General features: G+C 43.0%; 1 protein-coding gene across 6 annotated transcripts in view; it reads left to right on the plus strand.

Moving 5' to 3' along the window:
* The window catches only part of LOC139573537 (protein spire homolog 1-like), a 61,955-nt gene that overhangs the window by 15,365 nt on the left and 29,772 nt on the right, over nucleotides 1-16,818 (plus strand). For all 6 annotated transcript variants that reach the window (XM_071397100.1, XM_071397101.1, XM_071397096.1 and 3 more), the window contains exon 3: nucleotides 16,044-16,280. In XM_071397100.1, coding sequence (XP_071253201.1) covers nucleotides 16,044-16,280 — 237 coding nt within the window. The remainder of the gene's footprint in view (nucleotides 1-16,043; nucleotides 16,281-16,818) is intronic.

The raw sequence follows: 16,818 nt of genomic DNA on the forward strand, positions 1-16,818 counted from the left end.
CTTGCTTCGGGACAGAGGCGTTAGCCCGCAGTAGCTACTCGGTTGCAGTTAGCTAGCTGCGATGATCCGGTGTAATTGTCCAGAGCTTGCGTCAGGAATCCGGTGATGTGGTGGAGAAAATCAGTCTGATATGCTCTGGGTTGATATCGCGCAATAAACTGGTTGATATCAGCTGTTAAGCTGGCTGGTGTCCGAGCTGAAGGTGAAGACCGCTAGCCGTGGCTAACAGTTACTACTAGCTGGTAGCTAGTTAGCTGGCTAGCTGCTGATGGAGTTTCCAGTTATAACGTATAAAAATAGCAGATCCGTATCACATTGGGTGAGGCGGGTTGTGGGAAAGTATATTTAGATCATAGGTGGAAAGTGAGATAAAAAATATATACGAAAAAAAAGACGAAACCGGCTATTTACATGGGACAGAGACAAACACACGTCCGACTGCTACGCCATCTTGGGCTGCCATTTAGCACTAACTGAAGTTTATTTAGTGCTTTATCCGGGTAGCCGGAAAGTAGAGAATTGCAGTAGTCTAACCTAGAAGTAACAAAAGCATGGATTCATTTTTCTGCATCATTTTTGGAAAGAACATTTCGGATTTTTGCAATGTTACGTAAATGAAAAAAAGCTGTCCTTGAAACAGTTTTGATATGTTCGTCAAAAGAGAGATCAGGGTCCAGAGTAACGCCGAGGTCCTTCACAGTTTTATTTGAGACGACTTTACAACCATCAAGATTAATTGTCAGATTCAACAGAAGATCTCTTTGTTTCTTGGGACCTAGAACAAGCATCTCTGTTTTGTCCGAGTTTAAAAGTAGAAAGTTTGCAGCCATCCACTTCCTTATGTCTGAAACACAGGCTTCCAGCGAGGGCAATTTTGGGGCTTCACCATGTTTCATTGAAATGTACAGCTGTGTGTCATCCGCATAGCAGTGAAAGTTAACATTATGTTTTCGAATGACATCCCCAAGAGGTAAAATATATAGTGAAAACAATAGTGGTCCTAAAACGGAACCTTGAGGAACCTTTGTCAGAGGACAAACCATTCACAGAGACAAACTGATATCTTTCCGACAGATAAGATCTAAACCAGGCCAGAACTTGTCCGTGTAGACCAATTTGGGTTTCCAATCTCTCCAAAAGAATGTGGTGATCGATGGTATCAAAGCAGCACTAAGGTCTAGGAGCACGAGGACAGATGCAGAGCCTCGGTCTGACGCCATTAAAAGGTAATTTACCACCTTCACAAGTGCAGTATCAGTGCTATGATGGGGTCTAAAACCAGACTGAAGCATTTCGTATACATTGTTTGTCTTCAGGAAGGCAGTGAGTTGCAGCGCAACAGCTTTTTCAAAAAGAATTTGAGAGGATTTGGAGATTCGATTCTAGGCCGATAGTTTTTTATATTTTCTGGGTCAAGGTTTGGCTTTTTCAAGAGAGGCTTTATTACTGCCACTTTTAGTGAGTTTGGTACACATCCGATGGATAGAGATACATTTATTATGTTCAACATAGGAGGGCCAAGCACAGGAAGCAGCTCTTTCAGTAGTTTAGTTGGAATAGGGTCCAGTATGCAGCTTGAAGGTTTAGAGGCCATGATTATTTTCATCATTGTCTCAAGAGATATAGTACTAAAACACTTGAGTGTCTCCCTTGATCCTAGGTCCTGGCAGAGTTGTGCAGACTCAGGACAACTGAACTTTGGAGGAATACGCAGATTTAAAGAGGAGTCCGTAATTTGCTTTCTAATGATCATGATCTTTTCCTCAAAGAAGTTCATGAATTTATTACTGCTGAAGTGAAAGCCATCCTCTCTTGGGGAATGCTGCTTTTTAGTTAGCTTTGCGGCAGGATCAAAAATACATTTGGGATTGTTCTTATTTTTCTCAATTAAGTTGGGAAAGTAGGATGATCGAGCAGCAGTGAGGACTCTTCGATACTGCACGGTACTGTCTTTCCAAGCTAGTCGGAAGACTTCCAGTTTGGTGTGGCGCCATTTCCATTCCAATTTTCTGAAAGCTTGCTTCAGAGCTCGGGTATTTTCTGTATACCAGGAAGCTAGTTTCTTATGACAAATGTTTTTAGGGGTGCAACTGCATCTAGGGTATTGCGCAAGGTTATATTGAGTTCCTCAGTTAGGTGGTTAACTGATTTTTGTCCTCTGACGTCCTTGGGTAGGCAGAGGGAGTCTAGAAGGGCATCAAGGAATCTTTGGGTTGTCTGAGAATTTATAGCACGACTTTTGATGCTCCTTGTTTGTGGTCTTAGCAGATTATTTGTTGCGATTGCAAACGTAATAAAATGGTGGTCCGATAGTCCAGGATTATGAGGAAAAACATTAAGATCCACAACATTTATTCCATGGGGCAAAACTAGGTTCAGAGCATGACTGTGGCAGTGAGTAGGTCTGGAGACATGTTGGACAAAACCCACTGAGTCGATGAAAGCCTTTTGGAGTGGGTCTGTGGACTTTTCCATGTGAATATTAAAGTCACCAAAAATGTTAATATTATCTGCTATGACTACAAGGTCCGATAGGAATTCAGGGAACTCGGTGAGGAACGCTGTAAATGGCCCAGGAGGCCTGTAAACAGTAGCTATAAAAAGTGATTGAGTAGGCTGCATAGATTTCATGACTAGAAGCTCAAAAGACGAAAACGGTGGGGTTTATTGTAAATTGAAATTTGCTATCGTAAATGTTAGCAACACCTCCGCCTTTGCGGGATGCGCAGGGGATATGGTCACTAGTGTAACCAGGAGGTCAGGCCTCATTTAACACAGTAAATTCATCAGGCTTAAGCCATGTTTCAGTCAGGCCAATCACATCAAGATTATGATCAGTGATTAGTTCATTGACTATAACTGCCTTGGAAGTGAGGGATCTAACATTAAGTAGCCCTATTTTGAGATGTGAGGTATCACAATCTCTTTCAATAATGGCAGGAATGGAGGAGGTCTTTATTCTAGTGAGATTGCTAAGGCGAAATCCGCCATGTTTAGTTTGGCCCAACCTAGGTCGATGCACAGACATGGTCTCAATGGGGATAGCTGAGCTGACTACACTGACTGTGCTAGTGTCAGACTCCACTAAACTGGCAGGCTGGCTAACAGCCTGCTGCCTGGCCTGCACCATATTTCATTGTGGAGCTAGGGGAGTTAGAGCCCTGTCTATGTTCGTCGATAAGATGAGAGCACCCCTCCAGCTGGGATGGAGTCCGTCACTCCTCAACAGGCCAGGCTTGGTCCTGTTTGTTGGTGAGTCCCAGAAAGAGGGCCAATTATCTACAAATTCTATCTTTTGGGAGGGGCAGAAAACAGTTTTCAACCAGCGATTGAGTTGTGAGACTGCTGTAGAGCTCATCACTCCCCCTAACTGGGAGGCGGCCAGAGACAATTACTCGATGCCGACACATCTTTCTAGCTGATTTACACGCTGAAGCTATGTTGCGCTTGGTGACCTCTGACTATTTCATCCTAACATCGTTGGTGCCGACGTGGATAACAATATCCCTATACTCTCTACACTCGCCAGTTTTAGCTTTAGCCAGCACCATCTTCAGATTAACCTTAACATCGTTAGCCAGTGTATGATTGCTGGATGATTTGTTTTAAGTCTAATACTGCGGGTAATGGAGTCGCCAATGACTAGGGTTTTCGATTTGTCAGAGTTAATGGTGGGAGGCCTCGGCGTCTCAGACCCCGTAACGGGAGGAGTAGAGACCAGAGAAGGCTCGGCCTCTGACTCCGACTCGCTGCTTAACGGGGAGAACCGGTTGAAAGTTTCTGTCGGCTGAATGAGCGACACCGGTTGAGCATTCCTACAGCATTTCCCTCCAGAAACCATGTGAAAGTTGTCCGGCTGCGGGGACTGTGCGAGGGGATTTATACTACTATCTGTACTTACTGGTGGCACAGACGGTGTTTCATCCTTTCCTACACTGAAATTACCCTTGCCTAACGATTGCATCTGAAGCGGGGCTTGAAGCACAGCTATCCTCACCGTAAGGCGATCGTTCTCCTGTATATTATGAGTACAGTGACTGCAATTAGAAGGCACCATGTTAATGTTACTACTTAGCTTCGGGCTGTTGGAGGTCTTGACGAACCATGACCAGATAAAGCGTACTGAGTGAAAAAGTTGAATGAAAAAAAGCTGAGTCAGGGAAAAACAAAAAATATTGTAATGAAACAGCAGGGAGCAGGTCTCGAACCCTCGACCTTCTAGCCCGAGGTCCGGCGCGCTATCGACTGTGCCGCAAAAGCATGCACAAGCGGCAGAGTCGATTTCCGCGCTTATAAACCCAGGGTCATTACAATATAAACGGTAATTAAAAAGTTAAAACCGTGAAGTTGTCAGGTAGCAAAGTAAGGTTAGCAACAAAACGCACAGCAGCACGTAAACAAGTCTGCAAGTTTTGATTCAAATCACCGCTTTGACTATAAAGCAACTCTACTTTACCTATAAACTCTGTTATGAAATGATCATGAAAACTATTCTAAAACCCTTATCTGATGATATTAAAGAACATCAAATGGTTTCCTGCCTTCCCTCCTCTGCTATCAACCCCGTCTCTTTTTCGTTGTTCATATATTTAGTCATTAAGTCTTTTTCCAGTTTTCATATTTCATATTTCAAGTTATTACACATTTAAGGATTTACAATTTCAGATTGCTTCATACATGTACATACATTTAGATAGGTCAGAGGGTCAGGTACATTCAAGGTAATGGACATTTTGACATTGTTCAAAGGCAGTCCTTCTCACTCCTGGTCCCGGGGACCCAAAGGGGTGCACATTCCCACTACCCACCCCCTATACACCCACTCCCAATGAGAGGCTTGATGGCTCCAGGCCCAGAACCTAGAAACACAGCTCAAAGGTATATAGACAGGTATGGTCACAGATTCTCAGCAGGGCCAGGCCAGCCACACATAATGGAGGCAAATCAGATATTTAAAAATAAACAATAACAATAAAAGCAACATCAATCCGTTGTTGACTGCCTCAAACCAAGTAATTTATCAATTATGTATAGATTGATTTCTTGCAAAGGAGATACTTAGTCAGTTGCACAACTGAATGCATTCAACCAAAATGTGTCTTCCCCTCTCTGAATCAGAGAGGTGCAGGGGGCTGCCCTAATCAACGTCCACGTCATCGGCGCCCGGGGAGCAGCTGTTGTTTGGGGGTTTACTGCCTTGTTCAAGGGAAGAATGGCATATTTTTCCTCCTTGCCGGCTCGAGGATTCGAACCAGCGACCTTTCGGTTACTGGCTCAATGCTCTTGCAGTTCTCAATCCAATGACAACCCTATAAAAAACGATCACATTGTGAGAGGTGGAGGCAGGTCTTCTGATGTCGTTCAAAGGCTCCATTGTTTAGGCAGCCCCTCCATGTGAGGTTGTGTGCTTTTTATTAAATCTTATTTCAGAAAGTCTGGAAGATGCCCCTCCCTGATTTCTCTCCCTAACGAAGAAGACTAAGCTCAAGAAGAGAGGAGACGGGAAGGGAAAGGAGAGGAGAGCTAACTAGATGACATAATCCCAACCGTAATCAGCCGCGGTAGCAGTTCAGTTCAGAGCTCTGCAGGTGGCTGGCAGTTTTTTCTGTGTCTGACGTCACCTGCAGTGTTTCTGCTGTCTTTACAAAAGTAGTACACTACATAGGGAATAGTGTGCTTTTTGGGACACAACCTACTGTCTCTCCGTAACAGGAGGCCACCCCTTACGTAGCCTTTCTCAGAAATATTTACACAAATAAAGGTGGACAAAACACACATGGATCAGTTATAGGTGTTGAAATATTTTTACAATGGGTCACATTATGTGATGATGGAAACCTTTAGTATTACTGTTGATACCCCTTCAAATGAGTGGATTCGGTTATTTTAGCCACACGTGTTGCTGACAGGTGTATAAAATCGAGCACACAGCCATGCAATCTCCATAGACAGACATTGGCAGTAGAATGTCCTGTACTGAAGAGCTCAGTGACTTTCAACGTGGCACTGTCATAAGATGCCACCTTTCCAACAAGTCAGTTCATCACATTTCTGCCCTGCTAGAGCTGCCCTCATTCAACTGTAAGTGATGTTATTGCGAAATGGAAACTGACAGAACGGGACCGCCGCGTGCTGAAGCGCGTAGCACGTAAAAATGATCTGTCCTCTGTTGCAACACTCACTACCGAGTTCCAAACTGCCTCTGGAAGCAACGTCAGCACAAGAACTGTTCTTGGGGAGCTTCATGAAATGGGTTTCCCATGGCCGAGCAGCCACACACAAGCCTAAGATCACCATGCAGAATGCCAAGCTCCATATTAATGCCCATGATTTTGGAATGAGATATTCGACGAGCGGGTGGCCACATACTTTTGGCCATGTAGTGTATCTCTTGGAACCCAGAACCCAATATGATGTGCTCTGGCTAGGTACTATGTTAGATTTTTTGTAACATTCTATTAGGAGAGACTACTGTTAATGGTATGTAAAAACCGATCAGACCAGAAACGCATGGTCTTACAGTGGCTTCCTGTTAGGTTGCTGCCAGCCAAAGGACTTCATGTTTACTGGGGCTGCTGTGCAGTCTGATTTATTTCCTGTGCAAACCCTTCATTCCCCAAATTATTATTTTCTCCAATAGTTGAATTATCTAAAGCCTTTTAGCGTCAATTCAAATAATTGATTAGCACACTAATAGCAAAGATCTGGCCCTGCACCGAAGTACAATGTAGGCTACTACACGTGGTCAGCGTCTGAAATGGCACTCTATAGTGCACTACTCTCTACCACTCTCTGGAAAAAAAGTAGTGCCAGAGCGTAGGGATTGGAAGTAGGGTGCCATTTCATATTTGCACTTGGTCACACATATCTACACACACCCTTGTAGTGTAGGACTAGGGTTACAAAGCTAGTAAGCTACCGGTAATTTACCAAAGTTACTGGAATCTTCGGTATCTTGTCTTTGGTTTATCTTTGGGACCAAAGTTACCAGTTTGACACCAAAATATTTAGAACAAAGAGATATGGACATAGTAAAATAAATAAGTGTTAAAAAAATAATATTTTGTTATTTATTTTTTTAGCAAATATTTTCTTACTTAAAAAAAATGGTGCATTTTTGGTTATGGGCTTGTAAGTAAGCATTTTACGGTAAGGTCTACACCTGTTGTATTTGGCGCATGTGACAAATATAATGTCATTTGATTTGATAAGGCCACATAGAGGGCCTTTGACAGAGTCAAAGACTCCAGCCACCCTAGTCATAGACTGTTCTCTCTGCTACCACACTGCAAGTGATACTGGAGCGCCAAGTCTAGGTCCAAGCATAGTCACTTTAAAAACTCTACCTACATGTACATATTACCTCAATTACCTTGATTAACTGGTGCCCCCGCACATTGACTCTGTACCGGTACCCCCTGTATATAGCCTCGCGATTGTTATTTTACTGCTGCCCTTTAATTATTTGTTACCTTTTTATTTCTTTTCTTTTTTTAGGTATTTTCTTAAAACTGCATTGTTGGTTAAGGGCTTGTAAGTAAACATTTCACTGTAAGGTCTACACCTGTTGTACTTGGCTCATATGGCAAATATAATTTGATTTGATATAATTACAGACACCGGTGATACCCAAAATGGTCACTAGATGTCTTGTGATAGATTACATAAAATCCTTGAAAGTTACCAATATTCTGGTATTTTCTGGTAAACTTTGAAAGTTTCCAGTAATATAACCTCCAGTGGAGGCTGCTGAGGGGAGAACGGCACGGAGCAAATGGAATGGCATCAAAAACCTGGAAACCATGTGTTTGACGCATTTGATACCATTCCACCTATTCTGCTCCAGTCATTACCACATGCCTGTCCTCCCCAATTAAGGTGCCACTAACCTCCTGTTATACCCTCCTTTTGCAACCCTATGAAGGACTCTTTCCCAGCTTTCCTTGTTGTGAGCCAAACTTAGTGACCTATCATAGCCTTCTGAGAGATGGCAGTGGAACTGTCAGCCTTACAGTAGGTTGTGTCCCAAATAACATCACATTTAGGGCACTACATTGGAAATATGGTGCCATTTGGGATGCAAAGTTAATTCTCAGAGGCCAGTGGAGCTGAGACGAGCTGAGAACAACCTATCCTGAGGAGAGTGTTTTTACTCACTCACTCTCCTGTCAGAACCCTGGGCTTGATATGGGAAGACAAGATTAAAGGTTCCTCTCCCAACTGGAGTGGTTTGTTAAGCCTTCAGTTAGGTTTTGTACTATGAAATGTGATCTTGAATGTATTAAGTCCCACTGACCATAACCACTCCATGGTTTAATGATTTATATTGTTGTTTTTAAATGACCATTTTCATTATTTTATTTCACTTAGTCCTGCTTGTTGGAGCTCGAAGCCTAAGATTTTCACTGTACCCTGCAATCACACCTGCAACCCTGTGACTATTTAACACTCTGAATCTGGAGACAACTTGACACCTTGACACTGTAACGTCTGTTTCCAACTCACGCTCTCAAACACATAGATCCCCTGAACGCAGCTCACTTTCTAGCCCACTTTCCAGCTCACGCTCTCAAACACATAGATCCCCTGAACGCAGCTCACTCTCCAGATCCCAATCACCTGAATTCTGATCACCTGTTCACACACCTGTATGTCATTATCACACACTATTTAGTTCAGTTCTTTGCACCCCATCATTGTGAGGTATTGTTTGTTTTGTGACACACTTCTATTCGGAGTGCTGGTTTCCTGTAATTTAATCCTCCAGTGTATGATAGTTTTAGCCTGCCTCACTAACGACGCCTATTCCCTGCCTGTACTTTAGCCTATCGGATTTCCTGTTATCAACCTATTGCCTGATCTCCAGGACGACATTACTAGCCTTTTCCCTGCCTGTAATATTGTGTTTTTGGACCCCTGTGTATGATCTTCTGCCTGCCCCTGGACCCAGCTACCTGCCTCCTGTGGTCCTTTACAATAAACACTTGCTGCGCACTGCGCTTGAAACCAGGTCTCTGTCTCCCATCGTGTTCATTACAGACACAATATGCTAGTTTACACGGGTAAACTGAAGCCAGGGCGTTGTGGCAGTGGGTTATGTAAAATAAAAATCCATTATCCCACAGAAATCATTGTAGCCCTTCTCAGGAATCAAAAGTAAGAGATGGAATGGGATTTGGGCCTGAATGTGAGCCATATTAATGTCTTTGTATGAGGCTGAATGATGCTGAGCCAGCAGACATATGACTATGGAAGAGGGAAGATTAGTATTTGTGGTTGTTGATGCACAAGAGTGGCCATGTTGACATAACTGCTAGCCTCACACAGTCACATAGCTACTGAAAAGGCACATATTTCAAACAGGCCGAGCAGGTTGCTGTTTAAAATTGACAAAGTATCTATTCAATTCTAGTCACAATCAGTGGTATTCATTCACCTTCTGGTTGTCTAAAGGAAACAGGTTGAGCCCATTGCAGAGGTCTAGGCAGAGGCTTGAGGGAGAAGTCTCTATGGTCAAAGAAGGTATTAAAGGGGCAGTGCAGTTAAAAACAGGATTTCCTGTTTTTTAAATTATATTTCCACACTAGGTTGAAATAACACTGAAATTGTGAAAAAATATTATGCCCTTTTGTGTAGGAGCATTTCAAGGGCCAAAAGAGGGCCAGGGAAATAAATGATACAAAATATATATTTTTGAGTTATTTTCATTAAATTAACACACAGTGATATAAATGCTTTAATGACAGAAAGCTGCACAGAGCCATCCTAACACACAGTAGTTCTATCTATCTGGACTATTTAAAACCTCTAACCTTGGTAGGGTGTGGTACGTTAAGATATTCATGTTGACCTCAGGAGGGTGTGGTTCTGGTATGGTATTTACAGGGAAAGGCTGGATTGCGTGTAAAGAAAACATGTATGCGTGTGACAGAACCATTCCCTGCCCCGTGATCAGCTCACTCTCTCTCGCTCTCGCTCTCTTTCTCGTCATCTCTGTGACACCCATGTGAGAAACACAGGCAGTCTGTTTGATGTTGTTTTACCTGCTCATGACTGCGCTTCACTGCAGTTAAAATCCACAATCTCTTGACACCCACTCCTTCCTCCCTCCTCCCCATTCCTTCACTTATTTTAGTCACAAGTCTGCAAAGAAAGGAGAGTGTGATGAATCATTAGAACAGTCATGTTTGTGTTGGCTCTCCTGACTGAGGGAATAAATAGCACTTATTGCGGTTAAAACCACCCTGTCTTCTACCTACTTAAACCATGCTATAGCTATCAATTAACAAGCTGCTCAGATCCTGGGGTTGTCTATGTAGAGCTGGAATTAATCAAATCTGCACAGTCAATGTTTAGGCATCTACCTACGATTTAGGCTACCTCCCATGCATACGTCTGTTTCTGAAAACCGGAAGGATTTAATTGTGAGTCATTATTGTCCATGCTCTAGAACATTCCCTACATGTTTATTAGGTGCATCCTTCTTATGAGGGATTCTTCTCAGTGTTCCGATTCCTTTGTTCTGTCTTCGCTCTTCAGACTGGATGCAATGCATGGTTCATACTTTGACCAGCAAGGAACAATATCAAACACACCTCAACAATAGAGGCTTGAGGTTCCTCGACTTAACTTGGCTTGCCTAGTGTCTGTCGGGCCTATCACAGCTAGGTTCACTTTGGTTTGTTCTACAATGCAGTCTGGATGAAAGCTGCTTAGAGTTTATAGGCGGACTTTAGTATTTTGGATTTGAGAGTGACTGGTCTCATAGCACAGACGAGAGATGGTCTTGTTGTGTGTCTCTGGCGGGGCGTGTAACAGCAGAGAGTGGAGAGTGAGGTGGGGTGTAACATCAGAGGGGAGGTAGGGAAGAGCAGGGCAGGGTGGGGTGGGGTGTAGCCAGACAAAGAGTGCTTACCCTCGTCAGGGTGCAGAGGTCCCCAGGTTCCCACTGAGCCAGGGTAGTGTCCTGTGTTCTAGAGGAGGTCAGGATAGATCCACTCACATGAATCCTTCTGGATGACTATTGATCTGAACAGGGTCCTGTGACCTTGCCCATGAAGTCTGATCTACAAAAACACACCAAACCCCTCCCTCTTCTCTTACTTTCTTGCTCTCTTTTTCTCTCTCTTTCTTTCTCTCATTTGATTTTCTTTCCTTCTATCTCCCTCCCTATTTCTATCTATCTTTATTCTCTGTCCCTCCATCGCTTTTTCTCTCTCCCCCTCTTTCTCTTTTTCTCTCCTTTCTCACTGTTCATCAGCAGCATTGAGGTTTGCAGTGTAATCCGGTGTGATTTCTCAGTCTTTTGTCTCGGGCTTGGCACGCTAGGCCAGCTCTGGCCTCATTCTCCATGATCTGCATTCAGAGGCCAGATTCACCTGATTAACAAAGGGAAGCCGCTTCACTGCATTCACTGGGACTGCTAACATCTTTCTCACACACCTATTAGATTTGGACTTAAGCGGTCCTTCATTTGTAAATCAGGGGTCCAGCAACAAAAAGTGAGCGTGAGAGAGCGGTGACATGGGGAGCGCTGAGGAACGCATGAGAAAAAAAAATCTTCTTTATAATAAAGCATTGCGATGCATATCATCACATTTGCGTAGTGACATAGAGCAGTAGAGTCAAGGCACTTACAGAAGTTGCACACATGGGATTTTTTTTTTGTGTGGCTTATGGTCCCTAACGTTGTTGGCCTTTTATAAACGCATTTCATGCCACTGTCATTTTACATGACTGGAGACTTTTTTTTAATGCCATGTTCAAAACAACTGGGAACTCGGAACTGGGTCAGTCTTCAGTGCATTCAAGACATTTGGGAAATCTGGGAGAAAACGAGCTCCACAGGGAAAATTTGTTTTGAATGGTCATCCTACTCAGAATTCCAAATGGGGAACTCTGGCCTCTTGCTAGAGCTTCGAGTTTCCGACCTGAAGATCACTGATGTCACGATTCAACCTTTTTTCCCCCCGAGTCCCATTTGTCTTGAAAGCACCCTAATACCGAACAAACGATTGAAATGACAGGCTACTTTGACACTGACAAACTGAGAATTTGAGATCAATGAAAACGACCTCGTCTTGAATCCATCAATAGCCTAGGCCTAGATTTGTGCAGACACATATTGTATGCTATAATATGAGGAAGAAATGATAGTCCTAAACATGCTTTCCAGTTTCACTGACTCACCCAATGATGCTCAGCTCACTTGCTGGTGATGGCCTACGCGTTCGTGCCAAAAGCCTCTGTTTTACTTTGCATTTGGAAAGGATTTAGACCCCTTTACTTTTTCCACATTTCGTTACGTTACAGCCTTATTCTAAAATTGATTAAATAAATGTTTTTCTTCATCAATCTACACACAATACCCCATAATGACAAAGCGAAAACAGTTTTTAGAATTTTTTGCAAATGTATTAAAATAAAAAACGGAAATACCTTATTTACATAAGTATTCAGACCCTTTGCTATGAAACTCGAAATTGAGCTCAGGTGCATCCTGTTTCCATTGATCATCCTTGATATGTTTCTACAACTTGATTCTACAACTTGACCTGTGGTAAATTCAATTGATTGGACATTATTTGGAAAGTCACACACCTATAAGGTCCCACAGTTGATCTGGGGAAGGTTACCAAAAAAAGACCTGAAAATAGCTGTGCAGCGATGTTCCCCATCCAACCTGACAGAGCTTGAGAGGATCTGCAGACAAGAATGGGAGAAACTCCCCAAATACAGGTGTGCCAAGCTTGTAGCATCATACCCAAGAAGACTCAAGGCTGTAATCGCTGCCAAAGGTGCTTCAACAAAGTACTGAGTAAAGGGTCTGAATACTTTAAAAAAAAATAATAATAATGAATTTGCAAAAATGTCAAAAAAACGTTTTTGTTTTGTCATTATGGGGTGTTGTGTGTATATTGATGAGGGGGAGAAAAACAAATTGAATCCATTTTAGAATAAGGCTATTGATCGCCTATAGCTGACAGATTAGAGTCTTCTCTTTTCAGCAGAAGACATTTGCTTTCCAACCTGTGTTTTCCCGTGATTGTAGGCTATTTGAAATATTGCGAAAGGCCAGTTTTGTCTGCATGCTGTTTACTGACCGATTTGCAGCTCGTTCCCAACTGTAGGCTAGGCCTTGTTATTGGGCTACACTCCACAGCTAGGCTATTTTTAAAATAAGCTATTTATCCTCTGTGGCAATATTTTGGGCTTTGTCATGGTGAATTAGGCTATTCTGAATTATTTCAATTCTTTCTGAACAGACAGGAGTAACTATAACTTTGGCACATTTATGTAAATTTATCAGGCTTGCTGCAGCTCCTCCAGAACCCTTTGCGCTGCTGTGATTCTATAAGGAAATACATGATGAAGTGGGGGTGGGGTGGGGGGGGGGGGGGGGGGGGGATCCGGCTCATTTTAAGCACTGGACTTAAGCATAAAACAATACAGATATTTTTGATTTAATAAATGTATGCATAAGATTTAAATCACTCCTCGGAAGCTCTTGAATATTTGTTTTTATCATCTAAAAAATTGTTGGATTCTGGGTTAAACTTGGAACATTGCTATCCTTGAGACTGGTTTTTACATCAGAAGTTAATGGTTATCTGTAGGAGCCAGATGGCTTTGGAATGTGCTGGGTGGGTGGGGGGGGGGGGGGGGAGTCACAGGATTGCTATAGGGGATACATATGGACATCTGTGGATTAGGCAAATGAGGGGTTGAGGTCAGGTCAGATTCCCTTAAGGGAGAAATTATGGTTTATTACCCTATTACTTCGTCTTACTTCATCTTCCTGCCGAGCCATAATAGATGTAAGGATTGAAGAGAAGGAGGAGTGCCTAAATTGGAGTATATATATACTTGTGGTGGTGGATTTTTTTTTTTGTCTAATGCAGCTGTATTGACCCTCTGGGAGAATAAACTTGGTTAAGCTTTCATAGTGTCCGTAGAGTTTTTTACTCTGAGAATTAGAACCTAACAATATATATTGCGTACGGTATTTATGTGTCATTGTGTCATTATTATTAAGCAATAAGGCAGGGGGTGTGGTACATGGCAAATATACCACAGCTAAGGGCTGTTCTTATGCACAACGCAACACTGAGTTCCTGGACACAGCTCTTAGCCCTGGTATATTGGCCATATATCACAAACCCCCGAGGTGCCTTATTGCTATTATAAACTGTTTACAAATGTAATTAGAGCAGTAACAATAAGTGTTTTGTCATCTGATATACCACGGCTGTCAGCCAATCAGCATTCAGGGCTTGAACCACCCAGTTTATAATGGCCAGTATTCTCTGCTGGCTCAGTCAAGTCACGTTATTACTGACTAATCTGTTAAGGTCTGCCTTGCTTTTAAAGGTTGGGTTGTTCACTTGAATGAAAGGGTCATGTGTTTGTATAGCACATGCTACAGCTGAAAGCATGGGACAGTCTTGTGCAGGATAATGAAAGGAGATTATATATATTACATAACAGGGAACGAAGACACAAACCCATATTTACTCTTGTTTTCCAGGAGATTAACAGCTGAATAACACAAATCAAGGCAAATTATTCAAAATCCATTTATTCAAAACATGAAGACATTGTCGTTTTGGCATGATTCTTGGATGCCTATGATGAACGTACAGTGCCTTTGGAAAATATTCAGACCCCTTGACTTTTTCCACATTTTGTTACGTTACTAAATAGTTATTAAATAGTTTTTTCCTCCTCATCAATCTACACACAATACCCCATAATGACAATGCGTCGCTGCACAGCTATTTTCAGGTCTCTCCAGAGATGTTCAATCGGGTTCAAGTCCGGGCTCTGGCTAGACCACTCAAGGACATTCAGAGACTTGTCCCGAAGCCACTCCTGCGTTATCTTGGCTGTGTCCTTAGGGTCGTTGTCCTGTTGGAAGGTGAACCGCCACTAGTCTGAGGTCCTGAGCGCTCTGGAGCAGGTTTTCATCAAGGATCTCTCTGTACTTTGCTCCGTTCATCTTTCCCTCAATCCCAACTAGTCTCCCAGTCCCTGTCACTGAAAAACATCCCAACAGCATGATGCTGCCACCACCATGCTTCACCGTAAGGATGGTGCCAGGTTTCATCCAGACGCGACGCTTGGCATTCAGGCCAAAGAGTTCAATCTTGGTTTCATCAGAACAGAGAATCTTGTTTCTTATGGTCTGAGAGTCTTTAGGTGCCTTTTGGCAAACTCCAAGCGGGCTGTAATGTGCCTTTTACTGAGGAGTGGTTTCTGTCTGGCTACTCTACCATAAAGGCCTGATTGGTGGAGTGCTGCAGAGATGGTTGTTCTCCTGGAAGTTTCTCCCATCTCCACAGACGAACTCTAGAGTTCTGTCAGAGTGACCATCGGGTTCTTGGTCACCTCCCTGACCAAGGCCCTTCTCCCCCGATTACTTAGTTTGGCTGGGCAGCCAGCTCTAGGAAGAGTTTTGGGGGTTCCAAACTTCTTCCATTTAAGACTGATGGAGGCCACTGTGTTCTTGGGGACCTTCAATGATGCAGACATTTTTTGGTACCCTTCCCCAGATCTGTGCCTTGACACAATCCTTTCTCGGAACTCTACGGACAATTCCTTCAACCTCATGGCCTGGTTTTTGCTCTGACATGCATTGTCAACTGTGAGAGGTGTGTGCCTTTCCAAATCATGTCCAATCAATTGAATTTACCACAGGTGGACTCCAATCAAGTTGTAGAAACATCTCAAGGATGATCAATGGAAACAGGATGCACCTGAGCTCAATTTCGAGTCTCATAGCAAAGGGTCTGAGTACTTATGTTAATAAGGTATTTCTGTTTTTTATACATTTGCAAAAATAAACAGTTTTTGCTTTGTCATTGTGGGGTATAGTGTGTAGATTGCTGAGGATTTGTATTTTTTTTAATCCATTTTAGAATAAGGCTGTAACGTAACAAAATGTGGAAAATGTCAAGGGGTCTGAATACTTTCCGAAGGCACTGTATATGGATGGCAATATAATGATACCCAGTGTGTGTTGTTGCTTGTGTCCTGTCCTTCAGGTGATTGAGTCTCTGGGCATCATGATCTACAAGGCGTTGGACTACGGACTGAAGGAGAGCGAGGAGCGGGAGCTGAGCCCACCCCTGGAGCAGCTCATAGACCTCATGACCAACATGGGCGAGGCCGAGAGAGACGCCTGCCCTGACGAAGGTTACGAGGCCACCGAGGAAGAGGAGGAGGCCGAAGACGACCCCATCAACATCTGTAATGTTCGTGGCTACAGGGACATCCTGAGGGTAGGCAGCTGTTGATTGGGGGAGGATAGTGGTTGATGATTAAAAGCCAAAATGTCACTACATGGGTGAATGACAGGGTTAATAAGGAAATAGTAGGTTTTCTGCTGTCAAGCCATCAAGTGCAGTCAACTACAAAATGGTGGTGATCAGGTCAGGGTCATGGTACTGGAGCCTGCAATTGTTGTATATCTGTCTTTCCTCCAGTAGTGTTGAGACGATAATCTATACTAAATCCAACCAGCATGTACAGTAGTGGAGACTATAATCTATACTAAATCCACGCAGCATGTTCAGTAGTGGAGACTATAATCTATACAAAATCCACCCAGCATGTTCAGTAGAGTTGAGACTATAATCTATACTAGATCCAACCAGCATGTACAGTAGTGGAGACTATAATCTATACTAAATCCAACCAGCATGTACAGTAGTGGAGACTATAATTTATACTAAATCCACCCAGCATGTTCAGTAGTGGAGACTATAATCTATACTAAATCCACCCAGCATGTTCAGTAGTGAAGACTATCGTCTATAC

Source organism: Salvelinus alpinus, chromosome 4, assembly GCF_045679555.1.
Source record: "Salvelinus alpinus chromosome 4, SLU_Salpinus.1, whole genome shotgun sequence".
Classification (NCBI taxonomy): Eukaryota; Metazoa; Chordata; class Actinopteri; order Salmoniformes; family Salmonidae; genus Salvelinus; species Salvelinus alpinus.